Consider the following 25,380-nt stretch of genomic DNA (forward strand, 5'->3'; position numbering starts at 1 on the left):
TTTTTAAAATTTTATTTAAAAAATTTTTTAACATCTTTATTGGAGTATAATTGCTTTACAGTGGTTAGTTTCTGCTTTATAGCTAAGTGAATTGGCTATACATATACATATATCTCCATATCTCCTTTCTCTTGCATCTCCCTCCCACCCACCCTATCCCACCCCTCTAGGTGGTCACAGAGCACTGAGCTGATCTCCCTGAGCTATGCAGCTGCTTCCCGCTAGCTATCTATTTTACATTTGGTAGTATATATAAGTCCATGCAACTCTCTCACTTCATCCCAGCTTACCCTTCCCCCTCTGTGTCTCCTCACGTCTATTCTCTGTGTCCCCCTCTGTGTCTCCTCAAGTCTGTTCTCTGTGTCTGCATCTTTATTCCTGTCCTACCCCTAGGTTCTTCAGAACCATTTTTTTGTTTCGTTTTTATATTACATATATATGTGTAAGCATATGGTATTTTTTTTTCTCTTTCCGACCCACTCAACTCCGTATGATGGTCTCTAGGTCCATCCACCTCACTACAAATAACTCAATTTCGTTTCTTTTTATGGCTGAGTAATGGTCCATTGTATACATATGCCACATCCTCTCCATCCATTTATCTGTCAGTGGACACCCAGGCCGCTTCCATGTCCTGGATATTGCAAATAGAGCTTCAGTGAACATGGTGGTACATGACTCTTTCCGAACTATAGTTTTCTCAGGGTATATGCCCAGTAGTGGGATTGCTGGGTCTTATGGTAGTTCTACTTTTAGATTATTAAGGAACCTCCATACTGATCTCCATAGTGGCTGTATCAATTTACATTCCCACCAACAGTGCAAGAGAGTTCCCTTTTCTCTACACCCTTTCCAGCAATTATTCTTTCTAGATTTTTTGATGATGGCCATTCTGACTGGTGTGAGGTGATACCTCATTGTAGTTTTGATTTGCATTTCTTTAATGATTAGTGATGTTGAGCAGTCTTTCATGTGTTTGTTGGCAATCTGTATATCTTCTTTGGAGAAATGTCTGTTTAGGTCTCTTGCCCATATTTGGGTTGAGTTGTTTGCTTTTTTGATATTGAGCTGCATGAGCTGCTTGTAAATTTGGAGATTAGCTCTTTGTCAGTTGCTTCATTTGCAAATATTTTCTCCCATTCTGAGGGTTGTCTTTTCATCTTGTTTATGGTTTCCTTTGCTGTGCAAAAGCTTTTAAGTTTCATTAGGTCTCATTTGTTTTTTTTTTGTTTGTTTGTTTTTTGTGGTACACGGGCCTCTCACTGTTGTGGCCTCTCCCGTTGCGGAGCACACGCTCCGGACACGCAGGCTTAGCGGCCATGGCTCACGGGCCCAGCCTCTCCGCAGCATGTGGGATCTTCCTGGACCAGGGCACGAACCCGTGTCCCCTGCATCAGCAGGCGGACTCTCAACCACTGCGCCACCAGGGAAGCCCAGGTCTCATTTGTTTTTGTTTTTAGTTCCATTTCTCTTGAAGTGGGTCAAAAAGGATCTTGCTGTGATTTATGTCAGAGTGTTATGCCTATTTTTTTCTCTAAGAGTTTGATAGTGTCTGGCCTTACATTTAGGTCTTTAATCCATTTTGAGCTTATTTTTGTGTATGGTGTTAGGGAGTGTTCTAATTTCATTCTTTTACAAGTAGCTGTCCAGTTTTCCCAGCACCACTTATTGAAGAGGCTGTCTTTTCTCCGTTGTATATTCTTGCCTCCTTTATCAAAAATAAGGTGACCGTATGTGCGTTGGTTTATCTCTGGGCTTTCTATCCTGTTCCATTGATCTATATTTCTGGTTTTGTGCCAGTACCATACTGTCTTGATTACTATAGCTTTGTAGTATAGTCTGATGTCTGGGAGCTTGTTTCCTCCAGCTCCGTTTTTCTTTCTCAAGATTGCCTTTGCTGTTCAGGGTCTTTTGTGTTTCCATACAAATTATGAAAGTTTTTGTTCTAGTTCTGTGAAAAATGCCATTGGTGGTTTGATAGGGATTGCATTGAATCTGTAGATTGCTTTGCGTAGTGTAGTCATTTTCACAATGTTGATTCTTGCAATCCAAGAACATGGTATATCTCTATTGAGTGGCATTGTGTTTCTGTCTTACTGGTTGTTTGGCCTGAGGTTTCCAACACTGGAGTTTGCACACTTTTGGGTAGAGCTGGGTTTGGTGCTGAGATGAGGACCTCAGTGAGACCTCACTGTGATGAATATTCCCTGGGGTCTGAGGTTTTCTGTTAGTCCAGTGGTTTGGACTCAGAGCACCCACCACAGGAGCTTGGGCCCGACCCCTGACTCATGAACCAAGATCCCACAAGCCACGTGGTGTGGCAAAAAAAAAAAAAAAAGAGAGAGAGAGAACAATAACCAAGTTAAAAAAAAATTAGACTAGGAAACTAACAGATGTATTAGAAAGTATATAAAAATAAAAATATAGATGAATCAACAACCAGAAGGTACAACAGTACCACTATAGTAAAAAAGAGGAGGAGGGAAGAGATAAAAAAAGGGGCAGGTGGGGAAGGCCTTGGCTCTGGAGGGTGGGACCTAAGCAAGGGCAAGTTTTGGGCAGTGGGCAGGGCCTATGCTTAGGACCCACAGGGCTGGAAAAGGCCCTTTGGGCTGTGGGAGGTGGGGCATAGGCTCAACGGAACAGAAGGGGCCCAGGTATACTCCCCACCCCTGGTCTCAGAGGGCGGGGGAACTCACCTGGGAGCCCAGCAGGATTTCTAGGCTCGAGTGGGTGGGGCAAACGCCCTCCTCTCCTCTCCTGTTCCTCTGGTTTCAGAGGGGCCCTCCTGCCTGCCTCTCCTTTTATCCCCTCGGCCTCCTTCCTATGCCCCCAGGACCAATGTGGCCATGGGGAGTGGGGGCCCTTGGAGGGCAGGGGACCGGCTTGGGAGCTCAGCAGTCTCCCCATGCCCAAGTCAGTGGGGCAAATGCCCTCAGCTCTTCCTCCGCTCCTCCCTGAGGGCCCCTCCCACGTGCCTTTCCTGATCTCCCCAGCCTCAGGGGCGCTGATCCTGTCTGGCCTCCACTTTTCCTCCCCCCTCAGTCCCCCCACGTCCTACCAGTTCACTTGGGGGTTTCTCCCATCTCCTTGGGCATTAGGGTCCTCCACCAGCAGCCGGCAGGGAACCTAATTATGGGGAGACGTTAACTTGGCGTCTTCCCACACTGCCATCTTGACTCCACCCTGCCCTCTTAGTTTTAAATATTACTATGTGCTTGTTATGTGTTATGTACAGAGCTAGGTGCTGGGATAGTGAACAAGCTAGGCAGGTAGTCTTTGCTTTTTATGGAGCTTACATCCCAGTGGGGCACAGAGAATTTAAAGAGGCAATTATAGTACAATATAGTAAGCGCTATAATAGGATAAGTACAAGGAGTACATAGGGCAGGGACTTAACTCACATTGGGGATGTCATGATGACTTATCACAGGAAATAATAGACTGAGATCAAAAAGCTGAGCTGGATTTAGTCAGGGGAAGGGGTAGAGAAGAAAAATGCTTTAGGCACGAGGGAACAACAGGTTCAAAGGTGTTTATAGGTGGAAAAGAATGCAATATATTGGAGGAACAAAAGTTGTATGGCAACAAAAGTTGGGTGGTAGAGAGGAAAGGGGCATAGGAAAGAATTATGCTAGATCTGTAGGCAAGGATGTGCTTCTTACTCAAGGATTTGTAGACTGGATCCTAAAAGCATTTGGGTGCCATTTTAGGATTTTTAAGCAAAGTAGTGACATAACCACATTTGCATTTTATTTATTCAACAATGTACTGGATATCTAGTATGTGCCAGGCCTTATGCTAGACACTGGAAATACAATCACTGGTGAATAAGGAAGACACTGCTCCTGACTAACCGCCAGGCAAATTGGCAAATAGGTTGAAAATAGTGTGGAAGCAGGGGAGATTGCTTATGAATCTGTCAGATGAATGCAGGCGAGAAATGTTGGTTGCCTAAAACTGTCAGTGGGGTAGAGAAGATGAGTGGCATTTATGGGGATTTAGGGAGACAGGAAGAGGGAGGAGTCAAGAGTGATATGGAGGTTTCCATTGTTCCTATCTACTGACCCTCATCTCTTTGTATTACTAAATGTAAAGTACGTGAGGACAGAGATTTGATTTTATTTTGTTTTATTCTTTTGTATTCTATTCTACTTCATTTTATTTATTGTTTTGGCTGTGAGATGTGGCAAATGAGATCTTCCCTGACGAGGGATCGAACCCGTGTCCCCTCACTGTACCTCCAGGGAAGTCCCAAGGACAGAGATTTTAACATGTTTTGTTCCCTGCTGTATCTCTATTACCTTGAACTTAGTAAGTTCTCATTAAATATTTACAATTGAATAAATATCTAACTTTATTTTGGTTTAATATGAATGATTTGGGGTTGTCACTTCTTACCTTTTTTTATGGATAAATTTCTTTGAGCATTAAATAACCCTTAAGTTCATCAGTAAGTGCTCTCAAGTTTCAATCCTAAATTTCTAAGTTTTATTAAGTTTAGAAATAATTACCATTAAAATGGAAGAATTTTTAAGAGTTATATTTAATTATACATCACGTCTCTTTACAAATGATGTAGTGAGTGGTATAAAATATATAGCTTTTAAACTATCTTGCATATAAGAAGAAATACTGAGATATCTAGAGATTATCAATTTTTTTTCACTTGTGAGTGGGAAAAGGTGATTTGTTTAGGTACATGGAATGCAGATTTTAGTAGAAAAAAACAATTAGCCAGAAATAATCAGTTAGTGAAACTGTCTGGTGTCCTCCTTTGGATGTCCCCCTTTGGATGAGGAATTTCTTGAGAATTCAGTGTATGGTTCTTGATTGTTAGAACGTGGTTGCTTTGCTGTAGGTACAAGTTATATGATTAATTTCAATGGGAGCTATATGTTGTGAAAGAGATTGAAAACTCTAAGTAAATGTTAAATTGTTGTGTTCTCCTATTGCCTTCTCTATGATTTTATATCACTCTGTGCCTCAGTCATTACATTTCAACCATCCTGGCTTTTTCTGATTTTTAAACATTCCATATTTTCCCACCTCAGAGTCTTGTGCTTGCTGTCCTTTTACTTAGAATGTTCTTCCCCCAGATCTTTGAATGGTTGGCTCCTTTTCACTCATGTCTTGGTTCAAATATTAGCTTTTCTAGACACCTTCCCTGCCCTTGCAAATCACTTTTGACTCTATCCTGCTCTCATTTTCTCATGGCACTTATTACTGTTTTTTTATTCTATTGATTTATTTATTTGTTTGTTTTTATAAATATTGACTCTTTCTTCACTAGAATATTAGGTACATAAGAACAGGAGATAACTGTCTTAATCCTACCATATACTTAGTACTTAGAATGGCTCAAATATTTGTTGAATAAATAAATCTGTTTTCTTAATAAAAAACAATACATTTTGAATATAAAATGTAATGTTACATAGAAAACATAATTTTCAAGACATTAAAATTTTATTAAATTTGTGAATTAATGTAGTATGTAATATATTAATACTAAAACATGACTATTACAAAAGATAGTATTTTTACTATCATTTCAATCCTATGGAAAAGGAAATTGGGAGAAATGAGAAAAGTTGATATACTAGTAAGTTAATGGACTTTTTTAGACTTCAGAATTTAAAAAAATTTCTCTAAGTGTTATAGTACTTACATACTAAAATTAACAGTTGTGAAAATTTTCACGTGAGCACTTACAGAGCTAAATAATTTTTAAATTTACCTAAATTTATGAATTCACTTTAACTTTTAACAAGTCATTAAATCGTTAATTTACAACTACTATGCTAGTAGGATAAGAATTAAAGTTTTATTAGGTTGTTATACCTTGTGTAAGCACATAGAACTGCTAACAAATATCTATTTCATTTCTATCATGGACTACAGAGGTAAGTAATTTCTAACCAGGCGAACTGATTAATTATTAAGAGTAATGTATATACTTTTCAATTCTTAGCATAAGGAAAAATTGTATCAAATACATAACTCAGACTTCTTTGCCCCCTATATATGCTTTTGTGGTGCTTTTGTAGTTTTTCTTGCTTGCTTTTGGTTTGTAAACCTTTTGAGGGCAGGGGCCTGTTTACCTGTATATAACCAGTACATGGCAGTGGGCTCTCAGGTCTGTGGTTGTTGAGTGAATAAATAAAAACATGCATTCTTTGTTTATTTTTTTTAAAAAAAGAGTAATGTATAATAGCTTCCTCTTTTTGTCCCCAGGTTTCCTTTACCCAGTCATCCTGCTGCACCTCCTGAACATCTTAAAGAACCTTTGGTATACATGAGGAAAGCACAGGTTGGCTACTGTTCATTTTAATTTTATTTTTCCATACCAAGTTATATAATGCAGAGTGAGAGATCCTTATTAATATTATGACTGTATTTATTATATGAAAGACTGGGTAAAGACCATTAAAGTGAGGTGAATACTATTTGCATACTTTTTATTTTCAGTAACCAAGGATTGCACTTACTTAACTATAGTAATCTTGAAAATATTGAGTAGAAGAAAAAAAAATCATGTACTATACTGGCCTAAAATTTAAAATATCATAAAAGTAAATATTATGAAACAATTTGTTCCTAATGTTGTGTGATATTAAAGGAATGAAATGGGAATGAACTGACTCACTCTTCCCTTAAAATTTTAGCTTTTGACACCAGTGTTACTGATACTATATTTGAAACATTTGTTTTCACAGCAGGTTATACATACTAATTGTATTCTGTTACAGCACCTAAATGAACCTTGTATCTAAAATGCACTGAAAACAACTAAGTCACTTTAAAAGCGTAAAATAAAATAACTTTAACAGAAAAACTGTAAAAAGCTGTTAAAGTAGAAACTTAACAAGTTCTGTCACATGCCCCTAATTCTTTTAGCTGGCCTTTGCTTTGGCCCTGTGTGGTCTACCTGCCTGTGAGGTGGCACTATTCATGAGCCTTCCTCACAGTGCTGGGGACTCTCTAACTAACACTGCTGAGGCATTTAATGGACCTCATAAGTCAACCTTCTTTCTCTATCATAGTCTCAGAAATTATTATGAAAATTTTCAGATACACCCCAAAGAACTCCAGTGAACCCGTCACCCAGCTTCAACAGTTATAGTTCTGCTGCTCCTGAGAAGTGTTCTGCTTGCTTTGAGTTACCATGCTCCACAGTGGTAGATGTTAGGCAGGTTTTTCTTTTTCTGCTTTTATATTCATTTTAAAAACCCTCAAAATTAGAGGGTGAAAGGAAGCAATATAAACAAAAAACATGGAGATATTTGAGGAAATATGTAATATGTTTCTATCTCTAGGTGGTACTTTAGGGCTAGCAATCAGACAGTATTTATTATTGATGTGTCATAAATCATAATCATCACGTGATATACGTACGAAACAATTGGTCTTTTGTTGTAAAGATATAAACTCAAGAAAATAAAACTAAATGCTTAGGTCTAAGTATTTTTTGGCAAATTTTGAAAATTTCTGAAAGTTTTAGAGAAAGTATCAGTTTTAGCATAAGTATAAAAAACAAAGCACAAAAGTTGGTTTCCTATTAAGACTGAAGAGATACAGAGATAAATAACTGGTCTGTTCTTAAAGCCTACTGCTAGTTGCTGAGACTATATATGAATGGTAAATATATGTATTGTGTATATACACACAAGGAGTATGGTACTCCTTTCTTTCCTCTCCAGGCTTACCTGCTAGATCCAGAGTTGGCACGCTACAGTGCATGGGCCAGATCTGCCCTGCCACCTGTTTTTGTATGGGTAGCAAGCTAGGAATTTTATTATTTTTTAAAACATTTTCAACTGGTTGAAAAATCAATAGAAGAATAATATTTTGTGACCCATGAAACTTATAGGAATTCATAAAATATGTTTTATTGGAAAATAGTCATGCTCCTTTATTTACATATTGGCTATGTCTGCTTTTGCACTACTATGTCAGAGTTAAATAGTTGCTTTAGAGATGTTATGACCTGGAAAGCTTAAATTTTTTACTATCTGTCTTTTTATAGAAAGTTTGCAGATTCCTGCACTAAATTAGTCCCTTTAAGAGCAGGGACTGTGCTTTTAATCCTCAGCATCTAAGCATAGTGCCTAGCCCACAGAACACTCTCAGTAAATGTTTGAGGAAATACAGTTGACTCTTGAACAACGTGGGTTTGAGCTGCATGAATCCACTTATATGTGGATTTTTTTCAATGCTAAATATTGCAGTACTACACTAACCTGGGCTGGTTGAATTTGCAGATTTAGAACCACAGGAATGGAGGGCCAGATGTTAAGTTATACTCAAATTTTCCACTGTGTGGAGTGTTGGCATCCCTAACATCCAAGATGTTCAAGGGTCAACTGTAATTGATTCTTTTTTGATTCTCTGTTTGTTTGAAATTCAAGAATTGTTTATTATTTATCAAAATAAGGGAAGTGACATTTTTACAGTCTTTCTATGTGGGTCTCTAAATCTGCAAGACTGAAGATTTTTTTTGTTGCAGTAATTTTTTTTAATATCTTTATTGGAGTATAGTTGCTTTACAATGGTGTGTTAGTTTCTGCTTTATAACAAAGTGAATCAGCTATATATATACATATACATATATCCCCATACCTCCTCCCTCTTGCGTCTCCCTCCCACCCTCCCTATCCCACCCCTCTGGGTGGTCACAAAGCACTGAGCTAATCTCCCTGTGCTATGTGGCTGCTTCCCACTAGCTATCTGTTTTACATTTGGTAGTGTATATGTGTCAGTGCTACTCTTTCTCTTTGTCCCAGCTTACCCTTCCCTCTCCCCATGTCCTCAGGTCCACTCTCTATGTCTACCTCTTTATTCCTGTCCTGCCCCTAGGTCATCAGAACCTTTTTTTTTTTTTTTAGATTCCATATATATGTGTTAGCATACGGTATTTGTTTTTCTCTTTCTGACTTAACTTCACTCTGTATGACAGACTCTAGGTCCATCCACCTCACTACAAAAAACTCAATTTCATTTCTTTTTATGGCTGAGTAATATTCCATTGTATACATGTGCCAAATCCTCTCAATCCATTCATCTGTTGATGGACACAACGGCTGCTTCCATGTCCTGGCTATTGCAAATAGAGCTGCAGTGAACATTGTGGTACATGACTCTTTCCGAACTATGGTTTTCTCAGGGTATATGCCCAGTAGTGGGATTGCTGGGTCATATGGTAGTTCTGTTTTTAGTTTTTTAAGGAACCTCCATACTGTTCTCCATAGTGGCTGTATCAATTTACATTCCCATCAACAGTGCAAGAGGGTTCCCTTTTCTCCACACCCTCTCCAGCATTTATTGTTTGTAGATATTTTGATGATGACCATTCTGACCATTATGAGGTGATACCTCATTGTGCTTTTGATTTGCATTTCTCTAATTATTAGTGATGTTGAGCAGTCTTTCATGTGTTTGTTGACAATCTGTATATCTTCTTTGTAGAAATGTCCATTTAGGTCTTCTCCTCATTTTTGGACTGGGTTGTTTGTTTTTTTGATATTAAGCTGCATGAGATGTTTGTATATTGTGGAAATTAATCCTTTGTCAGTTGCTTCGTTTGCAAATATTTTCTTCCACTCTGAGGGTTTGTTTTCATCTTGTTTATGGTTTCCTTTGCTGTACAAGAGCTTTTAAGTTTCATTAGGTCCCATTTGTTTATTTTTGTTTTTATTTCCATTTCTTTAGGAGGTGGGTCAAAAAGGATCTTGCTGTGATTTATGTCATAGAGTGTTATGCCTATGTTTTCCTCTAAGAGTTATATAGTGTCTGGCCTTACATTTAGGTCTTTAATCCATTTTGCATTTATTTTTGTATACGGTGATAGGGAATGTTCTAATTTCATTCTTTTACATGTCGTTGTCCAGTTTTCCCAGCATCACTTATTAAAGACACTGTCTTTTCTCCATTGTATGGTCTCGCCTCCTGTATCAAAGATAGGGTGACCATATGTGCGTGGGTTTATCTCTGGGCTTCCTATCCTGTTCCATTGATCTATATTTCTGTTTTTGTGCCAGTACCATGCTCTCTTGATTACTATAGCTTTGTAGTATAGTCCAATGTCAGGGAGCCTGATTCCTCCAGCTCTGTTTTTCACTCTCAAGATTGCTTTGGCTATTCGGGGTCTTTGTGTTTCCATACAAATTGTGAAATTTTTTGTTCTAGTTCTGTGAAAAATGCCATTGGTGGTTTGACAGGGATTTCATTGAATCTGTAGATTGCTTTGGGTAGTATAGTCATTTTCACAATGTTGATTCTTCCAATCCAAGAACATGGTATATCTCTCCATCTGTTTGTATCATTTTTAATTTCTTTCATCAGTGTCTTATAGTTTTCTGCATACAGGTCTTTTGTCTCCTTCGGTAGGTCTATTCCTAGGTATTTTATTCTTTTTGTTGCAGTGGTAAATGGGAGTGTTTCCATAATTTCTCTTTCAGATTGTTCACCATTAGTGTATAGGAATGCAAGAGATTTCTGTGCATTAATTTTGTATCCTGCTACTTTACCACGTTCATTGAGTAGCTCTGATAGTTTTCTGGTAACATCTTTAGGATCCTCTATATAGTATCATGTCATCTGCAAACAGTGACGGCTTTACTTCTTCTTTTCTGATTTGGATTCCTTTTATTTCTTTTTCTTCTCTGATGGTTGTGGCTAAAACTTCCAAAACTATGTTGAATAAAGGTGGTGAGAGTGGGCAACTTTGTCTTGTTCCTGATCTTAGAGGAAATAGTTTCAGTTTTTCACCATTGAGAATGATGTACTCTGAATTCTTTTTCGGGTAGACTGCCTATTTCCTCTTCATGTGTTTGGTCTGCTGGGTTTTTTCCCTGCTTCTTCACCTGCTGCATATTTCTCTGTCTTCTAATTTTGTTTAACATACTGTGTTTGGGGGTCTCCTTTTCTCAGACTGGAGGTTCATAATTCCCATTGTTTTTGGTGTCTGCCCCCAGTGGGTGAGTTTGGTTCAGTGGGTTGTGTAGGCTTCCTGGTGGAGGGGACTGGTGCCTGTGTTCTGGTGAGTGGGGGGTTATCTTGTCTTTCTGGTGGCCCAGACCACATCCAGTGGTGTGTTTTGAGGTGTCTGTGAACTTAGTATGATTTTAGGCAATCTCTCTGCTAATGGGTGGGGTTGTGTTCCTGTCTTGCTAGTTGTTTGGCATGGGGCATCCAGCACTGGAACTTGCTGGCCGTTGGGTGGAGCTGGGTCTTAGCATTGAGACTGAGATCTCTGGGAGAGCTCTCGCTGATTGATATTACATGGGGCCAGGAGGTCTCCTGTGGTCCAGTGTCCTGAACTTGTCTCTCCCACCTCAGAAGCTCAGGCCTGATATGGCCTGGAGCACCAAGACCCTGTCAGCCACACGGCTCAGAAGGAAAGGGAGAAAAAAAAAGAAAGAAAAATAAATTTAAAATAAATAAATAAATAAAATTATTAAAATAAATAATAAATCTCTAATTGCTTTAGGTGTACGTTTAGGTTGTTGATATGAGATGTTTCTTCTTTCCTGAGGTAGGATTGTATTGCTATAAACCTCCTTCTTAGAACTGCTTTTGCTGCATCCCACTGGTAAGAAAGAAAAATAAATTTAAAATAAATAAATAAATAAAATTATTAAAATAAATAATAATTTTAAAAAAGAGAGTAACCAAACCAATAAACAAATCTACCAATGATAACAAGTGCTAAAAACTAAACTAAGATAAACATAAAAATCAGAAACAAGTCAGTTGCAGACAGCAAAGCCCAAGTCTGCAGTTGCTCCCAAAGTCCTCCGCCTCCATTTTGGGATGTTGTCTATTCAGGCATTCCACAGATTCAGGGTACCTCAAGTTGATTATGGGGATTTAATCTGCTGCTCCTGAAGCTGCATGGAGAAATTTCCCTTTCTCTTCTTTGTTCGCACAACTCCTGGAGTTCAACTTTGGTTTTGGCCCCATGTCTGTGTGTGGGTCACCCTCAGGCATCTGTTCCTGCCCAGACAGGAACGGGTTAAAACAGCGGCTGATTAGCGGGCTCTTGCTCATTCAGGCCTTTTGGGAAGTCTGAGGTCTTCTGCCAATGTTCAGTAAGTGTTCTGCAGGCATTGTTCCACATGTAGATGTTTTTTTGATATATTTGTGGGGAGGAAGGTAATCTCCACATCTTACTCCTCTGATTGTTTTTGTAGGTCATTTCCTTCTCTTGTGTTTCCTGCCCAGCGAAGTTCCTTTAGGATTTGTTGTAATTCTGGTTTGGTAGTGCTGAATTCTCTTTTGCTTGTCTGTAAAGGTTTTAATTTCACCTCTGCCATCTTGAAGGTCCCTCACTACTAAATTTTATAACTACCAACTTTCAATCTGTCTTTCTCCTTATGTACCTTCAATTCTGAGGGGAAGAGGCTCCTTATACTGCATCAGCATTTTCCAGAGTGTTTTATGCTGAATCCTAGCCCTGAGAGATGCTCCATAAAAGGGGGTTCCAGGGACAAATAAGTTTAGAGATGGAAGTACACATTGTTTTCCTCTTGGTGAATCACAATTTATTATTTTTAGTGGACTTGATTTTTTACAAGGGTTTTAGATTTACAGAAAAATTGAGAAGACGGTACAGAGAGTTCCCATGGAACCCGTACCCAGTTTCCCTATTAACATCTCACATTACTATGGTACATTTGTTACACTTAGTGAACTAATATTAATACAGTATTAATAACTAAAGTTATACTTTATTCAGATTTCCTTAGTTTTAACCTCATATCCTTTTTCTGTTTTAGGATTCCATCCAGGATACCACATTACATTTGGTTGTCACGTCTCCTTAGGCTCCTCTTGGCTATGCCAGTTTCTCAGACTTTCCTTGTTTTTGATGACCTTGACAGTTTTGAGAAGTACTGGTCAGGTATTTTGTAGAATATCCCTCTCTTGGAATTTGTCTGATGTTTTTCTCATTATTAGACTAGGGTTGTGGGTTTTTTGGAGGAAGATCACAGATATAAAATGCCATTTATAGTTATTAGATTATATCATGGTATATACAATCAGTATGATATATCACTGTTGATGTTGACCTTGATTGCCTGATTGAGGTATTATTTGTGAGGTTTTTCCACTGTAAAGCTACTCTTCACCCCCCCACTTTGTATGTATACTGTACCGTCTGGAAGGAAGTCATGGTCCACCCTTGAGAAGTTATGTTCCACCTCCCTGAGGGGGGTAGTATCTACAGAAATTATTTGGAATTCTTCTTCATAGAAGAGTTGTCTCCTCTCCCCCATTTATTTATATATTCAATCATTTATTTTTATCAGTAGGGACTCATGGATATTTATTTTATACTTTTTTAAAATCTAATTCTCCTTAATTTTGTTGCTTACAATTTCTTTGGGCATGTTAACAGCTCAGAGAGTTTCTGCAATAAAGAAACTGTTTAATTTTTATTTAATCTAGTGTTGTTCAAACTTATGTAATCTATTTCCATGTAAAATACTTTGGGAACTATTTTGCTACACCTTTCACAGGAAGCAATATTTGAAGAAACTTATATGCAGTGTGATAAATATAAGTGCATAAGTTTTCTTGTGAAATAATAGTAGTAAGCACATAGAGCTCTAATTACGTGCCAGGTACCATTCTAGTACTTTACAAGTATTCACTCATTTAATATTTATGCTGACTCTATGAAATGGGTCACTCTTACGGTCTTAGATGGGGCCAACTTTACCAAACTACTCAGTGGAAGACCTGGAATTTGAATCTTGGACAGCCGCTCCAGAATCTACACTACCTGACGATATTTAGCCTATTTCTGTATCCAGTCCAGAAATGCTCAGACAAACTCAAGACGTGCTGTGTGGTTGAATTTATCCTATTCACTGTCAATCGAGTAACCTTAGCAAAAATGAGAATTTTGCTAGTTTTATATTACTTCAATTCACATCCCCTTCCTAATTGGCCTTTCTGCCTTCTGTATTGTCACTCCATTTCTTAAAACCTCTAAGACTTTTAGGATAGAGCTCCAATTCCTTACTTTTGCTTAAAAGGCTATAAGTGATCTTGCCCCTTTTTACTGTTCAGGTCTCATCTTTTGCCTCCTCACATTGTCCCTCCCCCTACTGCCACTCCCATGCCCACTTCCACACACGTATGTTCTCTCTCTCTAGTCATCCTTGATCTCCTCAGTTGTTCCCCAGCAGGAGAACCTGTGCTCATGCTGTTGCTTCTACCCAAAACTGCCTACCCTCAAATCCCACATATTTTTGGCTAACTTCTGCATATTCTTCAGGTCCTGTGTTAGATGATAGTTTCTTTAGGAAGGACTTCTGACCCCTAGTTCTCAGATACTCAGATATTTATCCTGTTTCTCCAATCTTCCACATGGGAGGCACCCTATACTTCCCACCACAATACTTGGGTTGTCTGTATCATCACTAGATTCTGTAGAGCAGGGCCAGTGTCTCTCTTTTCACAATTATATCTGCAACATCTGGCATAGTGCCTAGCCCATGGTAGACGCTCAATAGATATTTTTTTTAAAATAATGAATGAATTGAATAATCAAAAACTGCAAAGTATTCCCTTTTAGAAAATATTCATACCCTTATCCCTAGTAATTTCATTTCTCAGACCCTAAAGGAAAGAATCAGAGAAACACAGAAATTCATGTTCATGATAATAGTAAAAAATTTTAAGGCATCTAAACGAACAGCAATAGGGCCTGCTTAAATATAACATGGAAACTCCAAAAGACAATGTTATACAGGCATCAGAAATGACATTTTTGAAGAAATATAATGACATGGGAAATTGCATATGATATAATCTTAAATGGAAAAGCAAAGTATAAAAACAAAATAATTCTGCTTTAATTAAATGTATATATATATGCGTGTGTATATTCATACACACATATACATCTCAATTGTACACATTCATGCATAGAAAAAAATGAAGAGAATAAAATGGTAACAGTGGTTATTTTGGCTGATTGAAATCTATGAGTGCTTATTTATTATTTTATTCTTTACATATTATTGTTTTTCCAACTATCTTGAATAAATGTGTTACTTTTATAATCGGAGAAAATAAATATATATTTATTATGTATTTTTAAATGACTTCTTATTTATTTTCATTACTATGAAAAAGTAACAAGGTGATAGTTACTACCCATTTAAAGATTTCAATACAGTTGCAGTTCTTTTGTGAATCTTTTGCCTCTCATGGCTTAGAAACTACTGTATTTATAAAACTCTTGAAATACTTTGAGTTAATACCATAGATTCCAATTATTAGGGAAACTGATTAGAATGCAACAATAATTTCATTTAGAGAGGATATGGGTTTAGGTAAAAGGTAATGTCTTCCTATTTAAACATTTAAATGTAAAATGCCATTCATTTTCCTTTTAAACAACATTTTAAAAGATCTTTCTTTTATAAGTCTTTGGGGTAGAAACTATTACTTTCTTCTTATTTTGTATTAACGCACTGTCATTTTTCAATAACTTATTTGCTACTTCTACTTTTTTTTGGTGCTAGGTACACACTGAAATTTTTACTTAAATAATAACATAGAAATAACTATGATTTTTTTTGAGCATTTAGTTTTGAGACTTAGAGCTTATTTATTCACCTCCAGAAATAGGACCTGAGAAAAATTAAGTATCTGTAAAACTGGAGCTAAAGTGGACCTTCACATTTATCCAGTCCAACCTCTAGAGTTCGTCTCCTTTTGGTGGAGAGCTTCTGGAAACAGGGAATTCACAATTTCACTGACTTAACCCATTTTGATTAAGTCTTCTTACTTGTTGGAAAGTTTCTTGCTTGTGTTAAATGGTTACATGCTCCTTATAACATTTACTCACTGGTCTGAGCTTTGTGCTTTATAGATAGAAAGCATTCAGTACATGTTAGTCAGTGAGACAAAGGAATGAATGAATACCACTTACTCAAGATTAGAGTTCTTGAGGATGACCCAGCTTAAAAGCAGCCGCTTGCTTCATCTTGGATTTCCCTCATTGTCAGGAAATCCTATTACTATTCCTGATGTCTGAGCAAATGATTTCTCTGACCATCCAAGACATCTATGAAATGACTTCTGGCCATCTGACTGAAGTTCTTGCAAGGCGTACCTTGGAAAAATCCTGCCAACCTTGCCATAGATATGGAACAGAGAGTAGGGAAGTGGCCAACCACTGGGGTCGCTTTTCTTTCATTATTTTTAGGATTTTCAAGGAAGTGGTATGTGTTCTGTTGTCAACTAGAAGTTTTGATATACCTGGCTTCCTATTGCTTGCTTATTGTTTTATGTTTTCTTTGGTTTGTGACATATAGACTGGTGTAGCCCTTATGAACTTTTTGCAGCTTGTATTATTTGTTTCTGTCTTATCCTCCCCACCCTCACTACAGGGATGCTGTTTCATTCATCTTTTAGTGACATGTGTTTAATAGGTGCACAATAAACATTTGTTGAATCTGTGTCTTTTCATTATTTGAAAACTCAGCTGTTACACCTCATTTCCCCCTTTTCTAGCCATAAAAATTTGATTTTTTCTGAATTGAACATCCTTTTCCTCTTTCCTTCTTTCAGTTTTAAGTTGTTCTTCTCTTCTGGATCATTTCCAAGTTTCCTTTTTTTTTGTTTTTGGCTGCATCAGATCTTAGTTGCGGCATGCAGGATCTTTCGTTGTTGTGCATGGGCTCTTTGTTGTGGTGCATGGGTTTCTCTCTAGTTGTGGTGCTCAGGCTTCAGAGCATGTGGGCTCTGTAGTTGTGGCACGTGGGCTTCAGAGTGCATGGGCTCTATAGTTTGTGGCACGCAGGCTCTCTCGCTGAGGCGGGCAAGCTCAGTAGATGTGGTGCGCGGGCTTAGTTGCCACATGACATGTGGGATCTTAGTTCCCCAACCAGGGATCAAACCCGCATCTCCTGCATTGTAAGGCAGATTCTTTACCACTGGACAACCGGGGAAGTCCCCATTTCCAAGTTTCTGCTTTAGTTGCAGAGCACAGAAAAAATAATTGAGTAAAACTTTGTGCAGCATTGCTTCAGTTCTTAATATTCTTTTCCATTCTACTCTCAGGTGTTCTTTTAAAAAGTTTCCTCATTTGTAAAATGAGAGTAATGATACATATCTCACAGGATTAATAAAATAACACATGTAAACACATGAAAATCACATAGCTCTGTTTCCTAAATTATTTTCATTCAGAATGCTTTCTTCTAATATCTAATTTCTTTTCTTTGTAACTTTTTTCTTAACTAGTTTCTCTATATATTACATGTAACATTAAATTTAAATTTGGTAAGTTGAAATACTTGGTAAAGTGGAATATCCATTTAGGAGAACTATGATTAATCACTTGAAATTGTACTTTACTGAAAACACCTGGAGAGATGTTTTTGTTAGAATAATTTTTTAAAGGATAAGATAAATATGTTTCAGAATATCTTATCAAGGTATAATTACAGAAAGTATCATTCTATTTTAAACGGTCTTCATGTTTGAGTTTTTAGTAGGTTTTATGTTGTATTAAAATAGTGTATTGCAGTCTTGAAAATATGCACAGTGTATAAGCCACACATTGATGTCTCTTGTAACTTTAATTTTGTTTTTATATCTTAGAGTTATTTTCTTTTTATCAACTCAAGAGCCCTCTTATTAGTGGTTGAAAATGAGAATTTTTGGAATCATAATTCAATAGCTAGAAATTTAGTTTTTTATATAATAGGATAAGTAATACAAATTCAGGGATTGACTTTTTAATCTTATGCAAATTTTAGTTTTATAGTAATGGCTGAATTAAAATTAACAGTTTTTTAAATTAAACTTTCTCATACCTGCTCCCCCAATAATCTGGAGTTGGGGGAGTAAGTGACAGAAGGCTTATTAGAGGAAATTATTTTTAAGCTGAGATCTGAACGTTGAATAAGATTTATCTAGATAAATTGGGGATAAGGATGTTGAGGGTGGAAGGGGGTTATATTGCAATAATTAAAGTTTGGTCATGAATAATGTACCTAAATGTATTTTAAGTCTTGGATCTAAGAGAACTTTTTACAGTTAAAAAAAAAGAAAAGAAAAGAGAAAGAATTGAAAATAAGCCAGTAAATGGAATTCGTTTTGGGGGTATTTCATGCAATTAAAAAAATTTTATTTATTTATTTGGCTGCATTGGGTCTTTGTTGCTGCGCGTGAGCTTTCTCTAGTTGTGGTGAGCGGGGGCTACTCTTCGTTGTGGTTTGCGGGCTTCTCATTGCAGTGGCTTCTCTTGTTGCGGAGTATGGGCTCCTGGAGCATGGGCTTCAGTAGTTGTGGCTCACGGGCTCTAGAGCGCAGGCTCAGTAGTTGTGGTGCACGGGCTTAGTTGCTCTGTGGCATGTGGGATCTTCCTGGACAGGGATCGAACCTGTGTCCCCTGTACAGGGTGCTCCGGGTCTGCCGGCGGTGGGGGGGATGGCCACTCAGGCCCTGGCAGGGCACCTGCGTTTCAGACTTCTCTGCAGCCAGGGGCCACAGCTGGGGCGGGGCCGGGTTACCTGCCCAGGGTGGGAAGGAGGTGGGGTCACACGGTATGGGCAGTATTTCATGCAGTATATTAAGAGTATTCTTTTATTCTTGAAAACCTATTTCTACATATTTAGTAAATTAAGCCTCATGCATTTCACACAGTTCTGTATTCCTCCTATAGATGATTTTTTTCCTGTTCATTTGTTGCTTAGGCAGTTGTATCAGATTATTTTTAAATGCTTGCAACATAACTTAGGGTAAAATCTGTTCAATTATTGAGAATTTATTATGTGCTAGACAAAGTGTGATATGTGCTATGATAGGTGAAGGAAGAGGTGCTTTGAGAACTCATAAACAAAGGTACCGAATATTATCTGGGATGAGGGGCCAGGTAAGAGAAGGCTTAATAGAGGTAAAGACCTGGAAGGTGAATAAAATTTATTCAGATAATGTAGGAATGAGTATGTTGGGATGGGAGGAGAGCATGGAGGGTTTATTCCAGATAGAGAGTAATGTATTTAAATATGTGTATTAAAGAAGAAGCTCTGAATAATGATAGCTGTAGTAAAAGCTATCAATTATTGAATGATTATCATTATTGTGTCACTGTTCAAAGTACTTTAATCTTTATAACAATCACATAATGGAGCTATTATTATTCTGCTTTTATTGTCTGGTTGTAACTGTCCTTTATGGGTAATGTAATATATAATTCTCTCCTTTTCTCCTCACTTGGGTTAAATTTTGGAGCTTTGGCATTATTTTATTTTGGTTTTAGTGAGTCAGAAGTGGTCTGTAGGCATATTTTAATAAAAAGACCAAAAATTACGGCATTTTAGCTTGGCATTAAAAAGAATAGTTTACTAAAATATGGTATATATGGGTAATCCATTTATGACTGACCATTAAAATTAACTTATTATTTCAAGTTTACAAGAAATGTAATAAATACTGTGAAAAAGTAGTAAGACCAATCCAGATTGTGATACATAAAAGACGAGTGGTCTGGACTCCTCAAAAAAGTTGCTATGAAAAAGAAAAGGATGAAAGCACTCCAGATTAAGCTACAAGGAATGAGACATAACAACCAAATGTAATGTAATACATTCAATTTTAATGGATCCAGGACTTTAAAAAATATAAAGACATTTTTGGGGATAATTGGAAATTTTTGAATATGGACTAAATATTAGATAATATGAAATATTATTGTTAGTGTTTTTAGGTGTGACAATGGTAATGTGGTTAGGTAGGAGAAAGTTCTTATTCTTAGAAAATTCATGATGAAGTATTTAGGGTAAAATATCATGTTTGGAAAAATTATAATATAACAATTTCTGTAAAATTTTATTTTACTAGGTCATTAATGGGATTCCTGAGTATCAAACATTTATAAAATGCTTAAATCTAACTTACCTTTTTACTATCTGCTGTTTTCCCTTGTAATGTTTATCACCATCTGATTGTTGATTTATTTTTTTTGTCTATCTTCATTCCCGTCCTCCAGTAGAACGTCAGTTCCATGAGGACGGAGACTTTCTGTTACTCACAGCTTACTTCACAGCGTAAAGGATAGTATCCAGCACATAGTAGGCAGTAATCAATATTTGTTGAGTAAACTAATGAATAAAGATAACCAATCTCAACCAACTTCACCATTTCTATATAGCTCATAACATCTTTAATGTTTTAAAATCAGTTTTGGTACTGTTAACCAGAAATAATAATAGATTGTTCCTTATGTTTCAGGGAAGTTGGGAAAAAAGAATTTTGAAGAGTTTAAATAGTATGTGCACTGAATTGAGTATCCCATTGGCACGAAAGGTACTTTTTTTTTTTTTTTTTGATTGGAGTATAGTTGCTTTACAACGAAGTGAATCAGCTATTATGTATACATATATCCCCTCCCTCTTGGACCTCCCTCCCACCCATCTAAGTCACCACAGAGCACGGAAAGTACTTCTAACATTTAAGTATTTTTTTGTGAATCAAGTACTAGGAAGTATCATGAAATAACTGTCAGGCAGATTTATCTTTTTTTATTACTAGTATATCAGTTTGTTTTGAAACAAAAATCTGTGAAAGGCCAATTATGTGGATGTAGTTTATATAGGTTTCTATTATGTATGCCGTAGTGCTTTTTGTAATAAACCTATATCTTGAGAATAAATATAGACTCTGCAGTATAGGTGATTTGGAGATTTGTCTTATAAATACACTTTAAAGGTTTTAATTACCTTTAGTCTCCTTACTTGAATGATTTGTCATCTCTGCAGAACTATTTAGATCTAATACTCAACATTTATCTGTCACTCTGGGCTTTGAGAGGGGAGAGGTGAAAAAGGAGAGAAAAGCCACTTGAGAAATATTCTGGATTCTTTATAGCTGCTCATGAGTAGGAGAGAACGTTTCTCTTCACTTCATTCTCCAAACCTGCTATTTATTTCCTGCTGTTGGACAGGATATAGTGAATGTACTTTGGATAATATCCAAGCACAAGTCACTGAAGGCACCAGAAGGATGGTGTAAAAAAAAAGATAAGTTTATATGAAAAACTGTCTAAATATGTAGTATTGTATAATATATTGTCTTTCATATAGGAAGATGGTGCTACTGATTCACAGTCACACTCTCTTGGCCAGTCCCCCTTGCAATGCATTTCTCAGATTGCTGGATGGGGTAAGAGATGTAGTATGTGGCTGAGGAGCAGTTTTTCTTTGTGAACTTTTACTAGCCAGCACAGATCATTTACCTTCTATTCTTGGACTCATTAGCACCACATTGTAACAAAGCCACTGAGACTACTGTATAATGTAATAGTTAAATAATGTAATTTAAGTGTAATTCCCTAAGAAGCTAACCATATGTAATGAAATTATTTTTTCTTGTGTTATGGTAGCTTATTTAAGCTTTTAGATAAGGTATTGATTCTTATTTTTCATCTTCATTGCTTAACTTCACAAAACAAAACCAATTTTAAAATTACCTTTTTTAGAGGCCAGTTGGAGAACAGAAAGAACTTCTCAATAAATGGAATGAAATGGGAACTGATGAGCCAGGTATATGTAAAACTCTTTTCAAAATGTGGTAGTGGGAAAAAAAAATTGCCTTCTTAATTGTGAATCCAAAATAACAATATTAACAATTTTTTTGGAAAGACAGCAACTTTCCCTCTCCACTAATTTACTATCATCTGATTTTTTTTGTTTAAACTTCTACTTTGCAGTTTAAAATTCCTAACTTTGGTCAGTGTTCTCCATTATTTTGAGGATATTTAAATCAGTTATCTTTTTTTAAAGCAGCATTTGAAAACATTTTTATAAAAGAGTAGATTAAATCATTCAGTGGATTTCATAGACAAATCTTTTTCAAACTTTAATTACATTGAGATGTTAAAGATGGATTAAATGTGGAAAATTTTGGGGTTTTTTTTTACTAGCCCTACCAAAGCAAGGCCTCAAAAAATTTATTAAACACTCAGATTTGTTTCTCTCCACGAAAATCTTTAGTAAAAGGCAAGAGATTTATTTGATCTGAAGAGAAACCAGGGTATATGTGGAACAGTTTTAATACTTCTAAAATGTTTTTAAGAATTTATTTTGGTTCATTTTAATGTTTAAAATTGAGTCAATCAATTTTATAAACATATAATGAGTGAGAACTGTAACATTTACTATGATAAACAGATACATATATAAAATTGTTTAGGTAGACATGTACATAATTCCTCACCACTCCTTCTTAAAAGAAAGTTGAGGGGGGTGGGTACTGGGCAAGAAATTGTGCCATAATAAAAGGAGCAGTGTGTTATAGAAGTTCAAAAGGGAGAACAGTTCAATACAACTACAGGAATTCACTAAGAATGCATTGTTTGTATTCTAAGTACTTTGAGAATTCTCATATAGAATTCTCTATTCTCATATAGAACTTTCATATTATACTGACATTGTTTTTCAATTCAACTACAAATAATCTATTACAAATTTATCAAAGGGGGGACTCTTTATTTCCTCTAGAGTATGTCATCTAGGCTGTCAAGGGAAGGGACTACCTTTTTATTTTTATTGGCCCAATACTTAACACAATGTATGACAAATAACTGATATTCTGCAAATGTTTGAATTAATCTAGCTGCATAGCAACATATGAAAGAATCATTAAAATTTATTATTAATAAGAATTTTTATGTTATAATTGAAATTTTGTTTTAATCTATCTTGTTAATTCTAGATTTAAGCCTTTTCAGGCCTGTTTATGCACCTAAGGATTTTCTCGAGGTAGGTTCTATTGGCTAAATATATATATATATATATTAATGAGGTAAAAATGCAAAAGAAATGATGGTATAAAAATATCTCCAGGCAGAGGAATCACCATGTAAAAAGCCCCAGAGCCACTGAAATGGTGGAATAACATGATTATATTATATTTGGAAATTGCTCTTGGAAAATACATTGGAGTGTGGAAAAATTAGAGGGAAGCAAATCAGGAAGATTTGATTAAAAAATAGTGACTGTAAATCATGTAGCCTGCTTCCTGGCACATATAGTTGCTCAGTGAATTGTTTCCTTTTTTATTTCCTTCCTGTTCTAATAGTTCAGGCAAGGCATGATAAAGGTCTGAACTAAGAGAACAGCATTCAAAATGGAAAGAATTCAACAGACTTGAGAGATTTTAAGGAAGATTTGGGAACTGATTAGATCTAAGGAGCACGAGGAAAAAAAAAAAAAACAAAGATAACCTTTAAGTGTCTAGATTGGGTAATTGGGCAGAGGTAACTTGCCCTTGAGATAGAGAATACAGGAGGAGAAACAGGTCCATTAGTGAAGATGATGAGCTTAATTAAGTTTGAGAGGCATATTGAGCATTCAAGTGGAACTCTTCAGTAGGCAGTTACAACTCACTAGTTATTTTAATTCACCTCTCTTTGATTACACTTTTTTTCTTGTACCTTACATGTAATCCATCAGCAAATCCTTTCAGCTTTACCTTTGAAGTATATCCAGAATCCATCCACTTCTTACTAGGATCATTCCTATTTCACTGGTCCAAGCAGCCATCTCTTGTCTGGACTATTTCAGTAGCCTCTTAATTGCTCTTTCTGCTTCTAAGCTGCCCACCTAGAATCTGTCCTTTTGTTCTTAGCAGAGTTTCTAGAGGAAGACTTGTAAGTACAATTCTGAAGAAGCCACTCTTCTGGTATCCAGGTGCTTCCTATCTCCTTCTACTTAAAAACCAAAGTCATGACAGTGGCCTAAAATATCCTGCTTGGTCTGTTACCCCACCACCTCTCTCAGTTCATCTCCTATTACTTTTTCTCCTGATTTGTTCTACTCCAGCTATTTTAGCCTCCTTGCTTTACCTTGGCTTCTGCCCATTTGTGAGGGCCTTTTGCTCCTTCTTTTCTCTGCCTGCAGTGCTTTTCCCCCCGTATACTTGTGTGTACATTCCCCTCACTCCTTATGTCTTTGCTTAAATGTCACATTCTCAACATAAAGAATATGGTCAATAATATTGGGTATTATATGGGTATAATATGGGTACAGATGGTTACTAGAGTTATTGTGGTGATCATTTCACAGTGTATGCAAATGTCAGATCACTTTGTAGTACACCTGAAACTAACATAATATTGTACGTCAACTATATTTCAATTATTTTTTATTTCAATTAAAAAAATATTCATGGAAAAAATTCAAACACATACACAGACAAAAAAATGTTGCCTTCTCAGCAAACTTTTCCCTGGCTCCCCTGGTTGGAACTCCTTATAGCCCTTTCCTACTTTGTTTTTCTCCATAGCATTTAGCATCATATAACATACTATTTTTCTATTTGGCTTATTGCCCGCCTTATCCTATTAGACGGAAGTTTTGTTCACTGCTGCAACAATTACAGAGTCAAGTCAGATAATTGGAAAGGCTCAACAAGACTTCACCCACAAGGATACACCCACATAAGGCTTTCTTTCAGCAAGAGAAAGAAAATACATGCAAATACAAAGAGATGGGAATTTCCAGACACATCTCCCCGGCCCCTTTCTCAGTTGCACAGGATGCACTTTGTCTTTGGGTTATGAATCTCCAAGGTACATGCAAGATACTTCGGTCTTGGGAGTCAAGGCACAAGTTTTCTGAGGGGTCTTTTATACCCCATTGGTAATTCAGATGTAAACCAGCAATCTGTACATTTTCAATAAACAATGTAAATAAACTGATATGGAGTTCCTCCAGGGGACATTAAATAGCACATTATAAATGACTAGTTAGTGCATTTTACCCCATCTTGGCCAAGGGTTGCTACTAGATGTCCAGGTAACCCTGAAGATAAGATAGAGCTACCATAAACCAGCTGCAGCTGCAAGCTGATCCTATCTTTAACTGTTCTCTCTCCAACAGGTTGAACAGTGCTTAGCACATCATGGCTCAGTAAACGTGTTGAGTGAATGAGTAAACGAATGATCAAATCTTTCACATTTTATTTATTTTTTCTTTTCTGAACCTGTTGTCTCTGATACCAGTTTGCCAGCATAGAACATTGTTAGAAATTATTTCAGGCCTTTTAGAATTGTAAGCAGTATCTTTTTAACTTTAAAGAAAAATTACTTTGGTTTGAAACTGCCTTTATGGTGCTAGCATTATTTCTCTTAGCTTATTAAAGATTTCTCCCAAACTCTTTCCTTTTCTAGCACTTAAATTTCATGTAATTTTTTTATGGTTGTCTTTAACTGTTTTCTCCTTAATAATCATAGTGTTCTGTGGCCTTCAGGACTGTTGCTGAATTAATCCTTTTATTAGTCATGCTGAGATTCTTCTTTAACTCAAGCAAATATTCTATAATCATTTCCTTAGTTATAGTTTCTGCTTT

General features: G+C 36.6%; 1 protein-coding gene and 1 non-coding gene across 2 annotated transcripts in view; one reads left to right on the top strand and one right to left on the bottom strand.

Annotated features, from left to right (window-relative positions):
- Positions 1-25,380, top strand: part of TBC1D19 (TBC1 domain family member 19) — a 152,272-nt gene that overhangs the window by 41,507 nt on the left and 85,385 nt on the right. The window contains exons 4-7 of the mRNA XM_024745549.1: positions 6,238-6,313; positions 20,263-20,337; positions 21,509-21,572; positions 22,744-22,790. Coding sequence (XP_024601317.1) covers positions 6,238-6,313; positions 20,263-20,337; positions 21,509-21,572; positions 22,744-22,790 — 262 coding nt within the window. The remainder of the gene's footprint in view (positions 1-6,237; positions 6,314-20,262; positions 20,338-21,508; positions 21,573-22,743; positions 22,791-25,380) is intronic.
- LOC112400052 (U5 spliceosomal RNA) lies at positions 21,951-22,066 on the bottom strand. Its single transcript, XR_003003359.1, has one exon. It is a non-coding gene; the product is annotated as a U5 spliceosomal RNA (small nuclear RNA).

Source organism: Neophocaena asiaeorientalis, unplaced genomic scaffold, assembly GCF_003031525.2.
Source record: "Neophocaena asiaeorientalis asiaeorientalis breed wild unplaced genomic scaffold, Neophocaena_asiaeorientalis_V1.1 scaffold397, whole genome shotgun sequence".
In the NCBI taxonomy this organism is placed as follows: Eukaryota; Metazoa; Chordata; class Mammalia; order Artiodactyla; family Phocoenidae; genus Neophocaena; species Neophocaena asiaeorientalis.